Source organism: Gobio gobio (assembly GCF_949357685.1).
Source record: "Gobio gobio genome assembly, chromosome: 10".
Lineage (NCBI taxonomy): Eukaryota > Metazoa > Chordata > Actinopteri > Cypriniformes > Gobionidae > Gobio > Gobio gobio.
This window is the reverse complement of record NC_137116.1, coordinates 44,914,963-44,938,756: the sequence shown is the minus strand read 5'-3', so window position 1 is coordinate 44,938,756 and position 23,794 is coordinate 44,914,963. Positions and strand designations below refer to the sequence as shown.

General features: G+C 36.7%; 2 protein-coding genes across 5 annotated transcripts; both read left to right on the top strand.

The window, feature by feature from the left end:
* Positions 1–310: 310 nt before the first annotated feature.
* npl (N-acetylneuraminate pyruvate lyase (dihydrodipicolinate synthase)) lies at positions 311–7,233 on the top strand. Of its 2 annotated transcripts, none has more exons than XM_079827767.1 (12): positions 311–442; positions 586–679; positions 778–851; positions 949–1,036; positions 1,970–2,027; positions 2,240–2,315; positions 2,426–2,518; positions 2,690–2,838; positions 2,938–2,984; positions 4,266–4,350; positions 4,437–4,476; positions 5,360–7,233. In XM_079827767.1, exons 2-12 carry the CDS (start codon positions 612–614, stop codon positions 5,503–5,505), a joined length of 924 nt encoding a protein of 307 aa, XP_079683893.1. In that variant the 5' UTR covers positions 311–442; positions 586–611; the 3' UTR covers positions 5,506–7,233. The 2 variants fall into 2 exon arrangements, with proteins under 2 accessions (XP_079683893.1, XP_079683894.1); XM_079827768.1 differs by having other exon boundaries at positions 316–442; positions 610–679; positions 5,360–6,418.
* Positions 7,234–8,315: 1,082 nt separating this feature from the next.
* sec22bb (SEC22 homolog B, vesicle trafficking protein b) lies at positions 8,316–22,513 on the top strand. 3 transcript variants are annotated; one of them, XR_013817355.1, is made up of 7 exons: positions 8,366–8,542; positions 11,810–11,919; positions 12,074–12,234; positions 12,323–12,469; positions 14,182–14,384; positions 19,431–19,467; positions 20,584–22,513. XR_013817355.1 is itself a non-coding variant. In XM_079827770.1 (5 exons), exons 1-5 carry the CDS (start codon positions 8,545–8,547, stop codon positions 14,334–14,336), a joined length of 582 nt encoding a protein of 193 aa, XP_079683896.1. In that variant the 5' UTR covers positions 8,316–8,544; the 3' UTR covers positions 14,337–15,475. The 3 variants fall into 3 exon arrangements, 2 of the variants coding, with proteins under 2 accessions (XP_079683896.1, XP_079683895.1); XM_079827770.1 differs by lacking the exons at positions 19,431–19,467; positions 20,584–22,513 and having other exon boundaries at positions 8,316–8,553; positions 14,182–15,475; XM_079827769.1 differs by lacking the exons at positions 19,431–19,467; positions 20,584–22,513 and having other exon boundaries at positions 8,324–8,542; positions 14,182–15,475.
* Positions 22,514–23,794: the final 1,281 nt, after the last annotated feature.

Here is a 23,794-nt window from a genome sequence, read left to right as displayed (position 1 = left end):
AAGAAGAATGACAATAGTGCAAAACAGTACATTTTAAACATTTTTTAAGCATTTATATTATACATTAGGAACAAAATGAAACAATAAATAAAATAATAAAAAATAAATAAATAAATAAAAACTAACATTTCACGGTACATAAAAGATCTCGCCATATCTCTTCAAAGTACATTTTAATTATGAATTATTCTTAGTGATTTGATTAAATGTTCTACTTCACATAAGATAAGAACTCTATGTTATAACCTTACGGTCTATGGTTTTAACCATTTTTTTACAGTCTAGTGCTTGCTTCATGCATCACATGATTACCTCGCGCGCAGTGACGTCATGTATAAACAAGTAGCTGCCTTTTTACGGTCTATATATATTAGCTAATAGTCCAGTGACAAATGAATACTGCTCGAGCTCATTGAACGCTTTTAGCCAACGAAACAGAAAGGTAAGCGTCTTTTAGTTATGGACTGAACTCAAATGTAATTGATCGGGCAGGTTTTATGCTTGTGTGGTCATTTGGAGCAAGAAAGTAGAACTTGAGACTTTTCGGAAAAATCTGATTAACTTAACGTTACATTAAATGTATAGGTTTCCTCGTTGTTGTGTACGCAGAGATGTCTCGAAGCGTGAAAAAGCTCACTGGTCTCGTGGCAGCTACATTCACACCACTTACCACGGAAGGGTGAAATAATGCATTCCTCAATAAAAGCTTTACACAATCTTGTAAGTTACCTGACGTGCAGTGATTCAGTCATTGATATTGAACTTTTGCTGTTTTAGGGAGATCAATCTCTCTGTAATTGGACCATACATTGATTACCTCATAGAAAAACAGAATGTTAAGAGTGTGTTTGGTAAGTCAACCCTTACTTTAGTCAAATATGTCGGGGAATAAGGCAGTATGTCATTCTCATTTTATATTGTTTGTAATCTAAACCACCTTTTTGGTAGTTAACGGCACAACAGGTGAGGGCTGTTCTCTAACTGTGGACGAAAGGAAGCAGATTGCTGCAGCTTGGTGCCAGCACGGAAAGGACAAGTGAGTGTTGTTTATGGTCAATGATTATCATGTCCCATGTGTTGTAAAAGTAACTGAATTTCGACATGATGTTAACAGAAAAACATTATTATTATGCGAAAGTCTTTGTTTACTGTGTCCTCGTTGTTTATTTTCTACTACTTCTCCCATTTATTTCTTGTATGGATTTTGCTGATTAATACTTTCCATTTTAAATAGGCATGTCCAGGGGGGAGTCATAAACATGTCAATATTTGTATCATTTTTACATTTCCACCACAACCAGCAGTTTTTTTTCCTAATCCCCCAGTTTCACAGATGATGTACTGGACTATAATGCATGTTTGAGCTGTTTTAACTGAAAGCAACTTGCGCTGACATATTTTAAGATATTAACCATTGTTTTGTCTCAAGATGCACACCAGCAATTTTTTTTAAAGGCACCGCACATGTATAAAAGCTACTTAAATATCATAATTTAACTAAGGCCTAATCCTGGCTTAATCTAAGCCCTGTCTGTGAAACTGGCCCAATGAGTAATAATGTCAAAATGATATGCAAAGTGTGAACATTTTATGTAATTATGTGTGTTTAGGATACATCCATTTCTAGCTATGAAATTAGTCTTGGCAACAAAAAAAAAAAGATTAAACTATCATTTCCAACAGAATGCTTGTATTTTCTGTGAATTAACTTCATTACTGTAGTGTTGCTAGCAGCTAAGCTACACTTGTGGCGAAAATGTTAAAGATGGCAAAAATAACAAAATTATCCTGTGATGCAATAAGTATGTCCACTGTTGGGCATTATTAGTGGACAGTTTTTTTTTTTAAAGGTTCACGAGGCCAAAATTGTCCATAGGTTAAGAAACACCCACATCTTTATTACTTTTTGTCTCATAGAAGTTGCCATTGCCAGAAGTTTAATTTCTTTATACTGTATGTGTGTGTTCAGGCTTGAGCAAGTGGTTGTTCATGTTGGCTGCATGAGTATAAAAGACTCTCAAGAACTGGTAAGCACGCTGCTTCACATCCCCTTTTATTCACATACATTGTCTGCATCTTTTGTAATGCACTTGTGCATTTTCATATTGGCAGCCCCCCATACATATTTTCTCCCATTTGCTGTTTATCTGTTCGTGTTTCAGCATGTGCAGATAAACAGCTAGATCCCTCCTCGTGACTGTTTAAAAGTGCTGAGTGGGTGTTTTTTACTTTCCTTCAGGCTCGGCATGCCGCCAGTGTAGGGGCCGATGCCATAGCAGTAATCTCTCCTTCCTTTTTCAAACCCGTTAATGCAGGTTTTAATCCCCTTTTTCTAAACTCTGCTTAATTAATCTTATGTTAAATGTATTACCAAATGTGCTTTTGTGTAATTGGCATAAAACAAATGAACTTCCTCTTTTCACAGATGCATTGAGGTTGTTTATAAAGGAAGTGAGCGCCTCTGCTCCAGATCTTCCGATGTATTATTATCATATTCCAGGCATGACCGGTGTTGAATGTAAGTGCAGCCCCACACGGTCATCATTACTGTCAGTCAAAACACTGAAAACATTGTACATTCTTTAGAATTGCACGGTACTCAATTTTTGAATGAGTCAGATTCACACGTGAGAGATTGAGATTTCCTTCTGTGGTTCATTCTCTGTTTTCTCTTTATTTTTTTCTTCAGTGGAGGCAGCTGATGTGCTAAATGGGATAGAGCGGATGATCCCCTCTTTTCAGGGAGTGAAATACAGTGGGACCGACCTGAGGGATCTGGGACAGTGTGTCTGTTACTGTCAGTCCCATAACTGGTCTGTCTTGTATGGAGTAGATGAGGTATGAAATCTCCTCACTCATTCCTCTACTGCATTTTTCCTGCTAGTGTAACATTGAAATAACTTGCAGTTTTGTTTTTACATGTTTTGCTTTACACAGCAACTCTTGGGAGCTTTGGTACTAGGTGTTCATGGAGCAGTAGGAAGGTAAGTTTCAACATCATGGCATCGTACAACTCTTTCTCTGGCCTCAGTTGTCAAAAATGCATGCTCTTTCACTGTTTTTCTTTCTGTGGTGTCGCCCTGGTACCTGATAACACATTAGCAATGTTTCCATACAAAGTTACACATTTAACTTATGTGCAAAGTTGGAATATCTCATTAAAACCTTTAAGAATAAAGCACAGTTTCTTCCCATGTCTTCAAGTGAGCAAAATTATCATTTCCTGGGAAATATCTGTATTAAAAATGGAAGTTGTCTGTCGTCACGCGGCAGCGCTTCCGAGTCCAAACGCTCTCTCATACCACAAGAAAAACAACAAATGGTGCTAATATACACACACAATGTGGTGTAATACTACAAAAAAACATATAATCATAACCTTATTCTCCATACCAAAACTCCAGATGGCCAGACAGTGATTCATCTTTTATAAATCGTTAAAATATTAATTTCTGTGACGCTGTGAGCACAGAGCCTGTTGTATAGACTGTAAGTATTTAAAATTTTTAACTTTTTTTAAATGTTTGATGTTTAATATGAAAAAATAGCGCTCATAAACGTCTGTCGATGGCATTCTCAAGTGCAACGTGTTGAGGCTTGGATCCAGAAACAGCGTTCCTTACATCACGACTTAACAAGCAGATAAACGCTGTCATGTTATCTTGTTTTTGGATGCCTGGTGTTCGTGTGAGACACTTCTGGCAAATCATTCTGATGACAGTCTTTGGCTCAGGCATTTCAGAATGATCAAACCAACATTTGAGATGCTGTGCAATGAAATCGGTTCACTAGTTAATCATGTCATGTCATCTCAAATGGGTTATTGTTGTGCATCGTGAGATTTATTCGGTAAATATGTTTTCATCATAATTTATGCGTGTGTCTTCTTATCTGATCTGCATCTATTGAGCACATGCAGTTTTTTATGCACATTTTTGGAATTATTGCAACTCTTGAGTTTTTGTTTCCGCCCAGAATTTTTTTTGGGTGATATCCCAAAATTTGCATAAAAATAGGTGGGTGCAAACGGCTGTGTCGCTCAGTGTCTCCTTTGGCTGATTTGCTTGACTAGTGTAACTTCAGTTTTGCATTCCGTTGTTATTTTAAAACTGCAAAAACAACTGATACACATTTATGTTAAAAGTTTATGGCTTGTCAATAGATTGCAGAAAAACCAGTACTTGCTCAAACACATTCATAGCTTAAACGTTACCTATAATTACATTGCTGAAGACTATGTAACATTCGCTCTCTCTCCTCTCCAGCACATATAACTACCTCGGGCGCATAGTGAACCAGATGCTTTCTGCTTTTGATAACAGCAACCTCATGCAGTCCAGAGCCCTGCAGGTACATCTTAATTAGTTTTACTTCATCAGCATGTTTTCAGTTGAATGAATTAATATTCATCTGAATGAATTTGCTTCTGTTTACAGTTTGAATTTATGGAGGTCCTCACATTTGCTAAGACCCTTGGTGAGTTGACTGTTTTGCGTCTGCAAATGTTTGGGGTTGGTACGATTTTTGAAATGAGGCTCTTATGCTCACCAAGGCTGCATTTATTTGATCAAAATACTGTAAAAATTAGGGCTGTCAAAAGATTAATCGCGATTAATCACATCCAAAATAAAAGTTTGTGTTTACATAATATATGTGTGTGGTCTGTTAATTATTATTTATAAATAAATACACACACAAGCATGTATATATTTAAGAAAAAAATATTATTTTTATATATAAAACATTTATATTTATATAGATTATATAAATGTATATACATGCAAATATTTCTTAAATATATACATGAATGTGTGTGTATTTATATATAAATAATAATTAACAGAGTACACACACATATATTATGTAAACACAAACTTTTATTTTGGATGCGATTAATCGCGATTAATCTTTTGACAGCCCTAGTAAAAATGTGAAAGAGTATTGCATTTTAAAATAACGGTTTTCTTTTTTTTTATATATTTTAAAATGTAATTTATTCCTGTGATGCCAAAGCTGGATTTTGTCACATGATATTTGTAATATACTGATTTTTTAAAACTGTTGTGCTGCTGAATATTTCACATTTTTAAGGATTCTTTTATGAATAGAAAGTTCAGAAGAACTATTTGAAATAGAAATAGCATTTATTTGAAATAGAAATCTTTGTGACTGTGACCAGTTTAATGCGTCCTTGCTGAATAAAATTATTCATTTCTTTTAATATAAAATCCTACTGAACCCAAACTTTCGAATGGTATTGTTCTCCCAGTACAGCTGTGAGGTGAAGACATTGCTTTTGTTGTTTTGCATATTAAATGGTGCTTTTCATTAACTTTATTTCTTCATTTTTGCTCTGCAGGTTTTGATGTGGCTGTGAATAAGCAGGTGATGAGTGAAGTGTCAGGGCTAGCGCTGGGTCCTCCCCGACTCCCGCTGCTGCCGTGCCCCGTCTCAAAGGCCCAGGCTATAGCACAGAAAATCAAGGACTTCTCTCAGAGACATTAAAATACAAAGTAGAAATTTCAGTGAACCTACATGAAATTGCAACAAAAGAAAATGGTTATGGAAATGTAAACTGTTCCACATTTTTTTTTTACACTACAGTATGTTGATGTACTGTATCTTACATTTGCATGCTTTTTACATTTTGTACTTGATTAGCCTTTTAACATGTGTAAACACATATATAAAGTCTTTAGCATTTACATTTATTTAATAACATTGCAATGAAACTAGACATTTTAAGGAACCTACTTGAATTACCCAAAATAATCCTCAGCGTTACTGATTTCTTGTATACCTAAATGTGTCTTTTGTACATTTAGTTTTTTTCTTGTCTTATGCTTACATGTGTTATAGCACAAACATATAAAGTCTTTAACATTTTCTTTGTTTTGTTTTTTTTTACACATATTTTAGTACTGTATTAATTACACTCCAATGTAATTGTAAATGGACCATTGGCATTAAAAAAAGGGAAATTTTTGTATCTTGAAATTGAATAAAGATTATTATTCAATGGAAGATGTTCCTTTTGACCGCATAATAGCCTGAAATCTGCCCTTTTTAATTAGAAATTTCTGTTTAATTGAGTTTGGTCAGCAGTGGCTTTTTATGTTTTGACCGTTTGATCTTACCATATTTTCTTTGGCCTTTCCACTTTATTGTTTGAGAGCCCTAGGATTAATCTCACTTCCTAATTTCTGTTTAAAGGGATAGATCACCCACAAATTAAAATTCAGTCATTGTTTACTCACCCTTAAGTTGTTCCAAACCTGTATGAAAGTCGCAAGTCATTTATGTTGTACCTGTGGAAATAATGTAGGAGTGGTATGCTCCTTGTTTTCCTTGTCTCAGGAGTCAGGACACTCTGGCCTAGATTGCACTATCATCACCTAATCAGTGGTTTTAGCGCTGCCTTCACAGAATGTTTATCAGATGCAGCAGCAGGAACTGGGAATTTCCTCCCAGTGAGAATACAAAGGAAACTAAAGTGTCTGCAACAGACACATTTAAAATTCATGTCATGACCACGTTTCCTATAGAAAAAGCTGTCTGAATACATATTAGAGACTGTTTTTCTTTAACTGGACACATACTATTGTGAAATTCACTTTTAAAATTACTTAAATTTAAACCGTTCATATTTTTTCCCCTCTCCACCCATTGACTTTACTTCATAAATTACCCACACCTTCCTCAGGGGGTTTTGATTTAAGGAGAGATTTGATGTCTTTCACATATGGCATACGTGTAGAAATAGAAAACAGGCTAATATCAAAATGGTGTTGTTGGGTTATGATTTATCATAACACAACACCTTAATCTCTTTTCGCGATGTTGATATCTGTAATTTGTGTATTTAACATAATGTTAATGGAAAACTGATGTGATCATTAGGGGGAATCAGAATTAAGGGCCACAATTTTTAAATATTGCTTAAACTTTAATGAAGGTCTATGGTTAGGCTAAAATCTACACTTACATGTCTGCATTTGGCAGATGCTTTTATCCAAAGCGACTTACATTGCATTCAAGGTACACATTTTACATTTTTGTCTGTTTTTGCTTTCCCTGGGAATCGAACTGGGACTGAAACACAGTAAGCACACAAATAATAAATATTTATTTTCATATCTTTACTTTGAGCTATTTTATGTCTAGAAACGTAAATAAATATCTTTATGTAAACTTGTGTAAATAAATATTCCATGGTGGACATATCCTCCTGAGAACCTTTGTGAATTTTGTCATTACAGAGCATTAAAAAAATGGAAAAATTATATTTTATTCATGTTATGCTATGTCCTCTGTAGTGGACACCAGGACTCAATAAAAATGTGGGTTTTTCATTTTCAATTTTAGGTTTCAGGATTTGTTTATAGCCTACCAAATTTTGTATAAATATGATTCTCCACTATGTTATGAAAGATATAACAGAATGTTTTGATATATAATTTTGCTTTATGCAATATGTGTGCGTAAAATGGCCATAATCGGGTTTTCTCTTTATATACAATGTATCTACATTGTATCTAATTTTCATATTAATGTGTTCTTGATGCAACATGTAATGAAAAAAGAAGTGTAGGCTAATAATGTGAGTAGTAATTGGCAACATTTTTATAATAATATCTAATATTTCATAGAAATATTCAAATATAAATTATTTCCCTATTCACTTGGTGTGTCCTAAAATGCCTGATAAACAGTCATGGAGTACTCTACAGTGGACATGTATGAAATCGATGTACTCTTTCTTAACAGAAAGTCATATTATGAGTTGAAGCCCCATAACATTATCCTGAGATGTTTTTGAGAGATGTTTTCTGAGATTTAGGACAAACAATAAAAAAAAAATTGCCAGATTTAAATGATAATTAGCCTACAAAATATTATCATATTTCTATAAGAGTGATCACTAAATTAATTCATGTCAGTCCAAAGAGAGGCAGTTGCCATTGTGAAACTTCCAAACATTTGGTATCTCTGAAAAGCCCTGAATGTACTCTTTACAGGATAAACTGTGACATGTATGGTGTCAGAGAAATTCACTAAAATATAGTGTCCCCTACCGAGCACAAAAATCTATTCCTGGGTCCCAGGAGGATATAATAGATTCACTGAGGCAACCTACGTGGCAACTCTTTGTTAGATAGGACGGGGTAGACTGGTGGATACCCAGGTAAAAATTTGATAAATATCTCAAGATATTATTTTTGTCATTCAAACGTAATATGTACCCATATATTATCCCAAATAATATGCGGAACTAAAGATAGTAGTTTAAAAAAAGTAAAACCCTGCGGGACAATAATACAGTGACACCGAACATTTACGTATTTCCGGCCAGCTCAGCGTAGTTTACGGAGGAGTGTTGTGAAGCTGTAATCCAGACACATACATTTTTACAGCTGTTAACCGCTCCACATACACCTGCTGTGTGTAAATCTGACATTACAGCAAAATGGTGCTGCTGACAATGATCGCGCGGCTGGCGGATGGACTGCCGCTGGCCGCTTCAATGCAGGAGGACGAGCAGGTATGAGCTCAGTGATTCATCATTGATTATATATCATTTGCACTAGGCCTATGTGCTGTAAATGTGAAAAATCAAAAAGCAATGCCTTGAAAACATCACGTTTTCTTCTAAAAGTGTGTAGCTATCTGAATTTGTAATCCACAACAGCGGAGATCTGTTTTAATCTGGCCTTTATTAGCTCAGATTGCAGTAATTATTCCTCTGTTGTACAGTTTACATTAATTTGGGACATACTTTATTTGGAATCTAACGGCGTAGTAAATCTTTATCTATTTTCGTCTCCATCGTTTATTCTCAGTTGGAAAGCTGTTATTGGACACAGAGATGGAACCGTTTGATTTGAGTGCTCTTGATCAGCAACAGCGTCCTCTTCTGCCTTGATTTGAACTCACACCTGGTTTACTCCATCTTTCTTCACCCTCCATACTAAATATCACAATCTCAAATCAATTGTTGTTCACTTTAAAATTAAAATTATCCCATGATTTACTCACCCTCAAGCCATCCTAGGTGTACGACTGTCTTCTTTGTGATGAACACAGAGTTATATTCATAAATATCCTGGCTCTTCTAAGCTTTATGATGGCAGTGAACCGGCCCATGAGTTTTAAGCTCAAAAAAGTGCATCCATCCATCATAAACGTACTTCACACGGCTCCAGGGGGTTAATAAAGGCCAACGGAAGCGTCAAGATATTTGAAGACTTCAGATGCAAAAGCCTCTAAGTCCGTCTGACCTTTTTCTTTAAAATAAGCATTTTTGTCAGGCTTCTATGTATAGTTTTCTACCTAAGTACCGGTACTTCTGAATGGGCTGAGGCTTGGATTTAGTGGGTTTGAAGTGAAAGTATTTTATGAACGTATACTATATGCGGAGAGCATTCACTTAGTATCATTATCTCATTTTTGACCGAAGTGGCTTTTAGAGGCTTTTGCATCTGAACTCTTAATTTATTAATAACTGCGATTGTGTTCATCAGAAATATATAATCCTGAACAAATCATTTAACAACATCATAAAAAAAAAAGATTTGATAATTGTTTTCATGATTTTATTCTTCTGACTTCATTTTAAAATTACTTTATTTATTAAATTTTTAGTTCAGTATTTTCAATTTGCAGTATTTTCAATTTGCAGTATTTTCAATTAAAAAATATATTTTTATTAGATTTGTTGAGGTAACAGTTTAGGACCCAGAACCAGTAGTGAAAAATGAAGACCAAGAGTCAGGGGTGCAATTAATTAAAGAAAAAATTACTGGAGAATATTTTACAGTTTCATCAGCAGAAGCCAGCTTCAAGTCTCACAAGGAGTTCGTAGGCCGCACTCTCTCTACCCGTTTGTCGTACATTCAATTTCTCAACAGTTATACTGTTTTCAAGGTCTAGGCTCGTCATGGCTAGCCTGGCTCTGCCCTCCTACGTACTTCCGCTCAATTTTCATTTTCCTTCTGTACTCCGTCTGGGATTGCGGTATATTCTCTGGTTTTCTCCGGTCAAATTTTAACCGGTCCAATCAGCGAACAGAGGGAGTGGCTGAGAACGATGACGTCGATGCCGTGCTCTAGTTTGAGATGACATACGCCACGACGAAACATTAGCGATTGGTTATGGCAGATCCAGAGTGGCTCTGGGCAGAGTACCCGCCTTCAAGGAAGTAAACGCTTGGGTGGAGGGTGGAGAGTTCACTCACTTCACTTCACGTTATGACTGCAAGCCAAGGTGGATGATTCTGATTGGCTCAGAGAAAATGTCATGGTAAATTTCCACACATTGTCAGTTAATCAGATTCACGTGTAGCCTACATAGATCACTTGTTGACATCTTCACCCTGGAATTAGGCACGTAGTGACCTTCCAGATTCTGGTGCAGGTGCCAGCTTGCCCAGAATAACAAGTCCACCCATCTCTTAGGATGCTAGTAATCCACCTCCAATACTGATCTGTAACACAGAATGCTGCGCGCACACACACAGTATCTCCAAGGTTGGAGTGGGTGAGTTCTAGTACTGACTAGAAAAAATTTCCCAAAACATACTGATAACATGTGCTTTCTCTCAGTGAGAGGTACAGACAATAGTACATGCCATATTCATACAATTCTTTAGGGTTTCAGCAAAAGGAAATATAAAATTAAATAAATAAAATGTAAGACAAATCCATTTTTCATATCTGGAAGCCGGGCTAAGTGAGCAAGCACTGTTACTGCGCTCCCGTCAGGTCAGGAGTGGATTTCAGAATCCAACCTTTCAGGTTAATCCCAACATTGGCTTATAGATTTTTAATATGTTTATAGTCAAGCACTTTAGGATAAACCCTGGCACATTTCCCCAAAAATGTAATTGTACTCCATGTTAGTTATTCATCCAATAACTCCTGTAGGCCTATTTAAAGTGATAATTCACTGAAAAGTTCTGTCTTCATTTACTCATTTTCATATTGTTCCAAACTGTTCCTGAGTGTCTATAATATATTTTGTAGAATGCTCATGCTCTATTTTTGGGTACAATTTAAACTATAGTGCACCAGGTCTAGCTCTAAAAAGGCACCATATGATCCTCTTTACGATAAATGACATATGTGTGAGGAAGTGACCAACCTAATAGTGTGAAGTGCATCTTTTAATGGTATTGTTTGTAAAATCATACCTAGTTTGGAATGACTCGAGGACAGGCAAACTGACAGAATTTTCCAGATTCATTTTGTGGTTGATTTGTCCCTGTAATGTGCATATTATGTGATGTTTCTGTAATCCAGAGAACTATGGATGAAGATATGACCTTGTAGACGTGTAAATTAAAATGATCTATTCCTCTTCAACATAAGGAGTATGTGATTCGCTTGTCTTATGTGTGCACATGAACTGCTATAATTGGAGATAAACTGATGCAAAGCATATTTTATGTATGTGCGACCAAATCTATAACTAAAAAAATTACTTTTAGGAATAGTAAAATACAACATAAAATGCAAACAAGCTTATTTCTTATGTTTCTAAATTTAAATTTTAGCAACACATTTAAAAAAATGTGTTGCTCCAAATGATGTTAATGTGCCTAATAGGTGCCCAGCAGTTTCATTACCTTTATAGCAGTCATTCGATTAAGGTCTAACATCTCTACGTTTCCTCCTTTCATGCTGCCATGAAGGGAAGTGAAAAGGTTTGTTCACCTTTACATTTGTGAAATCCCTCAGAAGAGGATTGAGTCAAATGTATCAGTGTAAGATTAAGTGTGTCTTATCTAATAAATGTGTACTTTTGTCCTTAGATGGGTCGAGACCTCCAGCAATATCAGAGCCAAGCCAAACAGCTCTTCCGCAAACTAAATGAACAGAGTCCTGACCGATGCACCTTAGAGGCTGGATCTATGGCCTTTCAGTAAGTCTACAGTATATTACAACTATACTAAAGCTGATCAAATAAGTAGATCAAAATGTTGATTTCAAGATCACAGTATATTTTATTTCTAGATTTACACACAAAAATGTGATGTATAAAACCCATTGCTAATGTATTGCGTCTCTTCTCAAAGCTACGTCATCGAGAAAGGGGTTTGCTATCTGGTTCTCTGTGAGGCCGGGTTTTCTAAAAAGCTAGCCTTCGGTTATCTGGAAGATCTGCAGGCAGAGTTTCACGAACAACATGGCAAGAAGGTGCCCACGGTCTCCAGGCCCTACTCTTTCATAGAGTTTGGTAATAGCCCTCTCTCTTAATAGCCAGAGTTTAATTTACTTCCCATCAAGAGACAACCTTGTAATTCTGTTTGCCTATCTGTCCAAAGATACTTATATTCAGAAGACCAAAAAGTCATATATCGACAGCAGAGCACGCAGGAACCTGAGTAACATCAACACAGAGCTACAGGATGTACAGAGAATCATGGTGGCCAACATAGAGGAAGTTCTTCAGCGTGGGGAGGCCTTATCTGGTAAATAATGCTGGTGATGGCTTGATTATTTTTGCATAAGACTTTATTTTTTTCAGTTTCAGGACATATAAAATAGCTTTTTTTTTTCTCTCCTCTAACTAAGCTAAAGTTAAGAAGCTACATTTCAGCTAAATTATTCACTGTTCTTGCTTAAAAAAAAAAAAAGTGAATTAAATGTGTATATTTCAAGTATATGATGCTATAGAACAATATTTTTTAATTGAATTGAAAAATAATGTAAATGCATGAATATGAAACTTATTTTTGTATATAAAAATTATTATTATTTTTTTTTTAGAAAGGACACATTCAATTGATTAATTGTGACCGTAAAGACATTTACAATGTTACTGAACATTTTGATTGAAAATAAATGCTACAAAAATGTATCACAGTTTTACAAAAATATTAAGCAGCACAACTGTATTCAACATTGATAATAATAAAATGTTTCTTCAGCGCCAAATCAGCATTTCTGTAGGATCATATGACACTGAAGACTGGAGTAATGGCTGATGAATATTAAGCTTTTCCATCACAGGAATAAAGCACATTTTAAAGGGCACATATTGTGCAAAATCCACTTTTACTTGATGTTTGAACATAAATGTGTGTTGACAGTGTGTGTAAACAGCCACCCTATAATGATAAAAATCCACCCAGTATTTTTTTGGAATCCCCAAAAATCATAAGCAGTGTTACAGAACAAGCTGTTTTCAGATTCTCTGCAGTGTGACATCACACTGCAAAGGCCCGCCCACAAAGTTTGACTGACACTGCCATTTTAACATAGACCTGTATGCAATCTGCCATGCACAGGAGAGATGTATATGCTACTCCCTCTTCTAAAGGGGCGGGGATATGCAGCTCTTTTACATTTAAAGCGGTACACACCAAAACAGCGCTTTTTATAAACAGGCCTCAAAATGACATTTTCAACACGTTATAATAAATTATCTGTGGGGTATTTTGTGCTGAAACTTCAGACACATTTTGGGGACACCCAAGACCAATATGACATCTTGTAAAAAGGTAGCCTGACAAGCCAGACCCACATCAAGATGTTTGGTCTGGAAACTCACCATTGACAGGGCTCCTGCATTGGATAGCGCCACAACCAACCGAAGCGGAGCTAACGTTAGTTGATAGATTAAACTCAGAATACATCTTCCTTTCTTACGAATGACTTCAGTGCCGTTCTTTGTTCTTTCCTCAAAGAAAAGCTTAACTCCAAGTCTTCCAGAGTAGCGGCAAAAACCGGTTTGAAAGACGCTGATCGTCAGCTTCTTTGTTTACCTGTAGCACCGAGAACCTCCGCAACTCCGCTCCGTCATTATGTTAAGCTCCGTCATTATCTTAAGCCCGCCCACCGACTCTACACACGCTGTGATTGGCCTGACCAGAGTTTGGTTTTTCCAGCTCTGAGGTCTACCGAGAGTTGCTAGACTACACTCGCGGCAAAATAAATTTTCTGCCGCTAGGGTGCGTCTAGATTTCTAGGCTAGTAAAAAGGGGCATAATAGATGCCCTTTAAAAAAGAAATAGTTAGAAAGAGACTAAAAGTTATTTAGTCAAAAACACATTTTTAAACGGTAGTCTTTCTATTCATGAAAGAAATCATTGGCCTGAAAAGATCCCTGAGTAAAATCTGCAAAATTGTGTACTTTATTTTTGAGATTTCTTCTCTTCACATCTCCATGTTTTTTCCTCAGCATTGGACTCGAAGGCCAGCAACTTGTCCAGCCTGTCCAAGAAATACAGAAGCGACGCTAAGTACCTGAACACTCGCTCCACTTACGCTAAGCTAGCTGCGGGTGGAGTCTTCTTCATCATGCTGATCGTATACATACGCTTCTGGTGGCTGTGAGGTGTTACGGAAATGCGGAGGGAAGAGTGGCTCTTGAGAAGGTTACAGGTGAAAAGCAGACGGACTCTCAAATGACAAGCAGCTCACGTTGTGTTTTAAAAGCCACAGCCTGTTCATAAAGACAGTCAGATCCGGCACTTTCCCTCCTAACAGGCCGTTGAGTCCCTAGCCTGATCCTCACTGGTATCTGTTTACTGAACTACACAGAAGTTTGTCTGCGCTTGCTTGGAGTGTGTGAATGAAAGAAAGAGAGAGAGAGAGAATGAAAGTGTGCTTTCCTGTTTGTCTTTGTGAAATCCCTCCATTAATGGAAATTAATCTTATATACTGTACAACAGTATCATAGATTAGCAGTGCATCCCAAACCAATGAATTCATAATTCATTAACAGAAGTATGTTAATTCAGTTTTGAAGTTTTAGCACATTGTGGGTTGGAAAGAGGATAGAATAAGTTCCACTGACCACTTAATGCTCCTCATTGTTATGGACATTAGGTACAATTTCCTTCCAGCCAGGGCAGTAAATGTAAGATGAGTTTGGGGGGGAAGCTGCTTTATTATAGCTTTGGTCCCCCAATTATCAGCACAAAATGTGTAATTGTACTGACCGCCCAGTTAGTCTCCTCTATCTATAAACCAGACATACAAGTTAATTCAACTCATATCTCTGAAAGTCTTATGAAATGGAGTAGTTTATTAAACCTTAGTTTGAATTTGTTTCAAATGTTTATTCATAGAACTTTCGATTGTTTTCTTGGTGCAAAAGTTGCCCAACACAGCGCTTGCACTGCAGTGACAAGACTGCGGGCATGTCCAGTTACTCAATACAGACCAGATCATTGAAACTAGTGTCAGGGGAGAGTGGTGGCCTGCCACGTTCTTCAATTTGGGTCATATGTAATCCAGTGCGGTTTAAAACTACATGCAGTCTATCTGGATCTGAGGTCCCGACTATTGCATGGTTGACAGGCCTGGGTTGCTGCTGCTTTTTCTTTCAGAGTTTACATTAGTCTGTATTTTATGTGCATTGAAGAATTAAACACACAGTAACCAACCCGGCGTCCATGTACCAACCGTATGAGGCTAAAATTGTTCAACTCACGAAACCTACAGTATAAATAAAATGATTCAAACTTCAGTTTTTATTTATTTTTTCTGTTTTACCGTTCACTCTGGCATTTTTATATGTTTTTGCGTCTTTGGACTAGTAGATACACTAGTCTGAATATAAGGTATCTGTCAAGCATACCTACAGAAATGGTATCATTGGCCTGTGGCTTTTGGGGTTTTCGTGCCAAAGTAGGCCATTCATTTTTGTGTCATTTCATGTGTATGTTTCTACTAGTTCTCTTGAATTACAATTGGAAAGCATGAACTCAGATGGTAATTTCTAACATGACATCCTTAAAAAGGTTGTGTGTCATATGTGTTGCATGACATATAGTCTGGTATTACTAATGAAAAGGGGGAAAACAGTGACAAGTTAAAGGTACACTGAGTATTTTCCATGCTATGACAATGGACTTCTCCTGATATTAATCACCTAACAGAAGCAAAAACGGTTACCTGATAAACTCTTTTTTTTATTATTATTTTTATTTTTTTTATTATTTTTTATAAATACCTGAAATAGGACATTTTTACAACTAAACATTTACCGTAAAATGGGAGGCAAAGGAATAATCCGTCTTTAAGATGTTTATGATTGTTTATTTAGAAAGTGCTTTTAAAAAAGATTTATCAGATGATTGCACACAACAGGTGCTTTCCAAATAACCAACCAGATGTTCATGTCTGGATGAGTCTAAATGCTCAAAACCAAACCTATACAGTATTTAAACAAAAAATGATTCAAATAGTTTTTATTTGCTTTTCTTTTTGTTTTTACTGTTGGTATTTACAGATATATATATATATATATATATATATCTTTAGACTAGTAGATGTCTCTCATACCTAAAGAAATGGTATCATTGGTCTGTGGCTTTTTGGTTTCCGTTGCCAAAGCAGGCCATTTTATGTAATTTTACATGTACTGTATGTTCATACTAGTTCATTAGAATTATGGTTGGAAAGCATGACCTGATAAACTCGGATGGGAATTTCTAACATGACATGCTTAAAGTTATATAGTGTGTTTATAATTTCCAATTATAAAGGGAGGGGGAGAAGCCAGAAGCAATTTTCTTAGTTAGGCCTAGCATTACAGTTGTAAAAACTTGAAATATTAAAATAATTATAATTCAAATCCCTGAAATAGGACATTTTTACTTCTAAGTTTTCAGTTATATGGGAGGTAAAGGATTAATCTGAACCATGATAGCACGCCATATCGTGGAAATGTCTCATCTCCTATCAAAGACGTTTCTGTCATTTGTTAAATAGACATTAGGAAAGACGCTTACGGTTTGAAAACTGCTTTAAAAAGATGTTTATCAGATGATTGTGCACAATAGATGCTTTCCAGATGGAGAGTTCTTTAAAAGACACCTTGGAGACTTGCGTCACGTGTCTTTTAAAGAAAACACGGTACTATTCCTAGATATCACGTGTTTTTGAATAAAAAGGTGTTCTGTGTGAAGGTCCCGCGGGTGACTGGATTTCCTGTGAGGGTACATTATTTTCATGTTTTTATATATTGATATTCGCTTCTTTTGATGAAGGAAAGGGTGCACATTTTTGTAAATGGCCGCTGTTTTTCCTTGCACAACCACCAGAGCGCGGCCAACTGCAGTTTAAAAACGTTTGAGTTTACAAAACCTTCCTGTTCTCGACCCGAGCGCTAAATGTTTTCCGTTATTGTGCAAAGTTTTCAGTAACGAGGAAACCGAGAGAGAGAGTGAGAGATACTGGCTGCAAGAAAAGGTGCTAACCATTTTTTTGCAGAGACTACGAAACGCTGACGTTCCTACCCCGTTATATCCCCGTGTGTGCAGGAAGTGGGTATAGCCGAAAAGAGAAGCTGCCACGGTAGCGTGCATCGCCAACCACAATGCACAAACTCAACTCTTCACCCCTTAGTTTCTCTTTGCAGAGGGGGAAGTGGGAGTTTGCTTGGGCTGACCTGCTGATAAACACCGCCGGGCCTTGAACTATGCTGTATTTTTCTTTGCAGATATGAATTGATAGATAAGAAACTTGTGCCGGGCATTAGATTTTTGGGTGCGTTTATAGCAGCAGCTTTTCTTGAGGTTTGCATTTACTCAGTTATGCATCTTTTGCAATGTTCTTCTCAAAAACTCTCAGTTTGTATCAGGCACAAGCAGATGTAGCTGATTTGTAGTTCACGACCCTGCTATCACCATCAGTTTTATCTGTCCTCCTACACACTTTGTTACACAGAAAATATCGTGTTATAAGGCTCCATTTTAATAGTAAAAAAAAAACACTTTTACAGACAGACAGACATATTTGATGAGTTAATTGATTGAAAAAGTTATAAACCTGGTTAAAACATTATCCCTTTGAGATATGCTCTGTGCCGCTGAGGCCTGAGAAAAAGGTGTATCTGTTTTTCTATCACATTCACCTTTGTAGAAGAACCTTATCTGACACTGTGGGAATCTGTGTGAGAAGGGAGATGTTTGCATACTGTTGATCATCAACACTGCTTGAAATTTGCTAGTGATACAGACGGGGCCGGACAAGAGCCAAACACTCATTTACAAGATGGGGTTCAGATATGGTAAGATTCAGAACTAATAATTGTATTAAAGGGATAGTTCAACCAAAGATGCAATTTAGCCCATGATTTACTCACCCTCAAGTCATCCTAGGTGTATGACATTCTTCTTTCAGACGAATAAAATCGGAGTTATATTAAAAAAGTTGAATTGCGTACAGCTTTCCGCAGGAAGTTAGTTATTTTAGTCTATAAAGTTTTAAATATGGATTTTTTTTACGCAAATGCGCCACTTTACTTCAGAAGGCCTTTTTTAACCCCCCGGAGCCGTGTGGAGCGGTTATATGATGGATAGATGCACTTTTATGGACTTCATAAACGAGGCAACAATTCACTGCCATTATAAAGCTTGGATTAGCCAGGATTTTTTAAATATAACTCCAATTTTATTCGTCTGAAAAAAGAAAGTCATATACACCTAGGATGACTTGAGGGTGAGTAAATCATGGGCTAATTTTCATTTTTGGGTGAACTAACCCTTTAAGGCCAGACCTTTTACACTTGGAGGAGATAGGAAGGCGAGGGAACATTTTGCCTCTCCTATCACTTGCTCTCTTTTCTACTTTCTTCCTGTCGCTCTCTTTTCTGTTGCCATGGTGGCAGGGGTGCATGACAGTCATGTGAAAACGAAGCCGATTGGATTAAAATACTTGGTGTGATCAGGGGTCGTGTATACTGCACACGTACTAAACGCACCATAAACTGATTATGCGCACGCACACACACACACACACACTGTCTCTGAGCGGCTTGCAGGGAAAGTTAGTGAAATGTGTGAACAAGTCACACATATTGGAATAGTTTTAGTGAGGAATGGAAAATAAAAGAGATGAAGTACAAAAGGAAATAAAACATATCGTAGAGAGTAGGACATTATAGTAGATGGTTCTGTATTTACTCAAACCACTTATCCCCCGGTTTCACAGGCAAGGCCTAATTCTGTCTTAGCCTAAGCCCTGTTTTTGAAACCAGGCCTTAGTGTTATTATGAAAATGTACCGTTATCTGTAATTTCCACCGAAATACCATTGTAGTTATTACTTACTATTGTAGGTCTACATATAGGCTACACACACAATCATTCAGAAGTTTGCGGTCGGTAGTTTTGTTAACACTTTACAATAAGGTTTCTAACCTTAACCACATAAGCTTGCATGAACAAGCAATGAACAATACTTCTACAGTGTTAATTAATCTTAGTTCATGTTTATTTTAGCATTTACTAATATGTTTTACGAAAAGTTGGAACCGTTAACATTAGTTGATATAATTACGCAGTTAACTTTCTGACACTTGACAGTAGCCATTGATTTCCATAGTATTTTTTCCCCCCATACTATGCAAGTCAATGGCTATACCATCAACTGTTTGTTTACCAACATTCGTTAAAATATCATCTTTTGTGTTCAACAGAATAAAGAAACTCATACAGGTTCGGAACAACTAGAGGGTGAGTAATTGATGACAACATTTTCAGTTTTGGGTGAACTATCCATTTAACAAAGGTTAATAAATTGTAGAAATATATGCAGTTAATTGTTAGTTCATGTTAGTTAATTGCATTAACTAGTGTTAACAAATGAGAGCTCACCAAGGCTGCATTTATTTGATGAGAAATACAGTACAAATAGTAATATTGTGAAATATTATTACACTCTAAATGAACAGTTTTCTGTTTTAATATATAATTTATTATTGAGTTGTTGGTAACACTTTACAATAAGGTTTCATTAGTTAACATAGTTAATGTATTAACTAACATGAGCTAACCATGAGCAGTACATTTGTTACTGTATTTGTTAATCTTTATTAACGTTAGTTGCTCTTCATGTTTGTTCACAGTGCATTAACTAATGTTAACAAGATTTTAATAATGCATTAGTAAATCTTGAAATTAACATTAACAAAGATAAATAAATGCTTTATAAGTGCAGTTCATTATTGGTTCATGTAAACTAATGAACCTTATTGTAAAGTGTTACCGAATTGTTGTATGAATATGAATTTAATGTGTCCTACATGTTTGTTGCTATTACTTTTCTAACAATCATTGCCTGGCAGGTGATAAAATGGACAAAAAAAAAATCTATTTTGTCTTTATTTGAAGGAGAGTTCAAGGCTCTTTTGACTTTGGCCAGTGTCCAACACCTTAGAAAAAAATCATGGCGGTGGTGAGGGGTTTTGTTGGATATCTTTCTTTTTTGTGATGACAGTGGCATATAATACTAAGTTGCCTTGTATGATATTTGGTGTACAATATGGTGGAAAAGTGTTGTAAGGGGTCCAATTTATTTTATTGAATTGATAAAGGTTGATATATTACATCTAATATCTCATTCGCATGAGAATTGTTTGTCAAGCCATTCTCATTTGTTATAGTGACGCTTTAACCTCCATAAATCACACAGCATCCGTATAGTGCCATTCTCACACACCGCGACTTGTTTTGTAACCGTATTGTAGTTCTGGTTGCTATGTTTCTCACAAAATGCCTTGAATCTTAAGGCTTCCTCTTTCTCCTGCTCACTGTTCAAATTGACACTGTGATTTCACCTTTCTCCATCAGCTCTCCTGCTGTCTTGTCTCTCCTCCTGTTTCTCCTCTCTCACGCTCCCTCGATTCGCACCGCAGAGCCCAAGCAGCTGTACTCCAGTCTACAGGGGTCGTAAAAAGCCGGGACGAAAGAGGAAGTTCTGAGGGAGCTTGTGAGTTATTGCCCCCCAACGTACACATGGGGGCCTGGGAACTGCCCTCCACCCTCACCAAGCCTGAAACAAGACTGACGGCTGAAGCTTGATGCCCCTTCACCCTGTGTGTACACAATCTCCATTACACACACTAAAGTGAGTGACCCTCGTACCGAGGTCACACTAAACCTTGTATGTACAACTCATCAGCCATATGGGAACATATAGTAATGTATCACTGTAATTGGGCTAGATCGGTAGGGGTATTTCATCTGTCTGATTTACTAGGCTTTGAAGAACGTTTCAACTTCAATTCACAATGTGTGTGCATAATGTGGATTACCACAGAAAAACATTTATCTCTTTTTAAAACTATTTTTTAAAAGCAAATTGTGCTGATATAGTAAGGCACTTAGAGTAGAAGTGAACTGGTGCTACACTTAAAAGCTGTGAAGCTTGTATTACATGAATTCTTTCTTTAAATAGTTTTGTTTGCGCAGTTAAATTGGTTCAAACATTACAGGGAGTTGATATTGGATATTGCTACTTAGTAACTCTTATCCGCTTGTTAAGTCGTGACGTAAGGAACGCCGTTTCTGGGTCCAAGCCTCAACTCGTTTCACTTGAGAATGCCATCGACGGCCGTTTATGAGTGCTATTTATTCATATTAAACATCAAACATTTTAAAAAGTTAAACATTTTAAATACTTACAGTCTATACAACAGGCTCTGTGCTCACAGCGTCACAGATATTAATATTTTAACGCTTTATAAAAGACGAATCACTGTCTGGCCATCTGGAGTTTTGGTATGGAGAATAAGGTTATGATTATAATTTTTTTGTAGTATCAGACCACATTGTGTGTGTATATTAGCACCGTTTGTTGTTTTTCTTGTGGTATGAGATAGAGTGCTTGGACCAGGAAGCGCTGCCGCTTGACGTCAGACATGGGTCTGGTTTCACATACAGGGCTTAGATTAAGCCAGGATTAGGCCTTAGTTCAATTAGGATTTGTTTTTTTATAAAGGTGCCTTAGAAAATCTTGAGAGAAAACAATGGCACTGACATCTTTTAAGATATGTCAGTGCAAGTTGCTTTTAGTTAAAACAGCTCAAACATGTATTTTAGTCTGGGACTAAGTTTAAGTCATTACTGTGAAACTGGGTTATGGTGTTTAAATCTAAGCTGTGTATTTTTAATTAATATCTTAATATGCAAACAGACTAAGGCATGTCTTTTGCTTGACTTGTTTTGTCTGACCTCAAACCATCCTGCTGAGAAAGTCTGTCCAATCTGGTGTTTAGCTGGGCACAGGCCTCTAAAACCAGCCTAACCAGACTGGGAGACCAACAAAGACCAGAAAACCAGCTTCGGTTAGTTTATTTCAACAGGGAATATCTGTCGTTTTGTGAAACCTGTCTGCAAACAGTTATTTTTGCAAATATAAGCTTGTTTACCTGCAGGAGAGCTTTGTCAAGCTGCAGATGGCAGTATTAATAGTGTCCTATCTAGATTAGCTACGCTGCTGTGGGGGTCTGTGTTGAAGTCGGAGGTGTGAATACCATTCATGCCTGCCATCAAGTTGGATTTATGACACAATTAACCCTTGGCAGGAAAAACACCAGGCTCACTTACTTTACACTTTCCCCAATATCATACATTTACATGTCTGTGTATATATACAGTATGTGTGTGTGTGTGTGTGTGTGTATGTATACTGCCTGTAATACACACATCTGTGTATATTTTAATATTTTCAACACTTCTATCACTGATCTTTTATTAAATGTATCTCTTTGTCTCTCTCGCTCTCTCTTATTCCCTTCGGACTGTGTGAGAGGCTACCGACCATAGAGAATTACTTTGACCTCAGTGCACTTTTAAGCCAGTGGGACCAGCCTCGGAAAATCAAAGGGCGGCATTCAGCATGAACTCTAAAACGATTTGCCATCCCCTCTGACTGTAACCCACATACGCACACTCGTAATGGATCATCACAAGGGTTCTCACATCAAACCCTAATCAATTACAGTTGTGCTACATTGACATGGTACTTTTTCATCTGTAAGATGTTTACCTTTTTAACCTAAAAGAAAGTGTTTTTTTAATTTAGTAAAAGGCTCTATAACAGATGTATGCATATATTCCACAAAACAAAATAACACATCCTCTTAATATGGTGTGTCGCTTCCTCAAACATCACACAATATGTTATTACTATTATTATTATTTATTATAGGCAATATTTTTTTATTTTGTCTTGTTTTATTTTGACTATAATATGTCAAATATCTTAAAAACTTTAAATTATATATATATATATACACACACACACAATTTTTATTATCTCTTTATAAAAAGAGATGATAAACATCTTACAGATTCTGCAAGTATTATGCAAACATATGATCTGTATGTGTCCACATGCAGACTTTGACCTTGATCTCACTAATGGGTCTAAGGCTGAAATGGTATGGCCTTCGTTCTTCATGTCTGTAGGTCAATGCTCATAAACATGAGCGCTCTCCTTTTCCCACAGTGCTGTATAAATAGCCCTCTCACCGTGTATGTGATGGCTGAGTAGACATCACACTCACAACAGCAAATTCCACCCACCTGCTCCGGCCAAGACCCAAGGTCCGCTTACAGGACACGGACAAAATTCTCCCCCTTAGGAACCTCACAGCTTTAACAGTCAGCTCTCTCCTTACACCTTCTTCCAGTAACCTCTATACTGTCTTTGCCCCTCTGAGGACAAGTTTTGTGCCAGGCTGTGTCAGAGGGACCGCAAGCCGAGCCCTGACCGCTGTGAAACGTTGGTGCTGCGGTGATCCCAACACTTGCGCAAAGTGAACCTGATTCTTGAGAACTTGGCTTTTGTCCATGGCTGTTTTAGTTTGAAAATCCCATGCGAAATCTCACAGCCTCTTTTGCGCTCTATAATTATTGCCGTATTACATTTCTTGTAAATGTTAAAGGTTCATCAGTCATTTACCACATAAAAGGAGCGTATTATCACAGGAGCTTATCCCTCAAACACTGCAAAAATGTAGAGTAAAAACATTAATGAGTTTTTAAAAAAATTACA

Bases quoted from the DNA above. Each gene is read 5' to 3' on its own strand.
- sec22bb (XM_079827769.1), top strand. From the start codon at position 8,468: ATGGTGCTGCTGACAATGATCGCGCGGCTGGCGGATGGACTGCCGCTG. The intron at 12,235-12,322 runs GTAATAGCCCTC...ATCTGTCCAAAG, and splicing joins CTACTCTTTCATAGAGTTTG to ATACTTATATTCAGAAGACC. The intron at 12,470-14,181 runs GTAAATAATGCT...TTTTTTCCTCAG, and splicing joins GCGTGGGGAGGCCTTATCTG to CATTGGACTCGAAGGCCAGC.
- npl (XM_079827767.1), top strand. From the start codon at position 612: ATGTCTCGAAGCGTGAAAAAGCTCACTGGTCTCGTGGCAGCTACATTC. The intron at 2,316-2,425 runs GTTTTAATCCCC...CTCTTTTCACAG, and splicing joins TTTCAAACCCGTTAATGCAG to ATGCATTGAGGTTGTTTATA. The intron at 2,519-2,689 runs GTAAGTGCAGCC...TTTTTTCTTCAG, and splicing joins AGGCATGACCGGTGTTGAAT to TGGAGGCAGCTGATGTGCTA.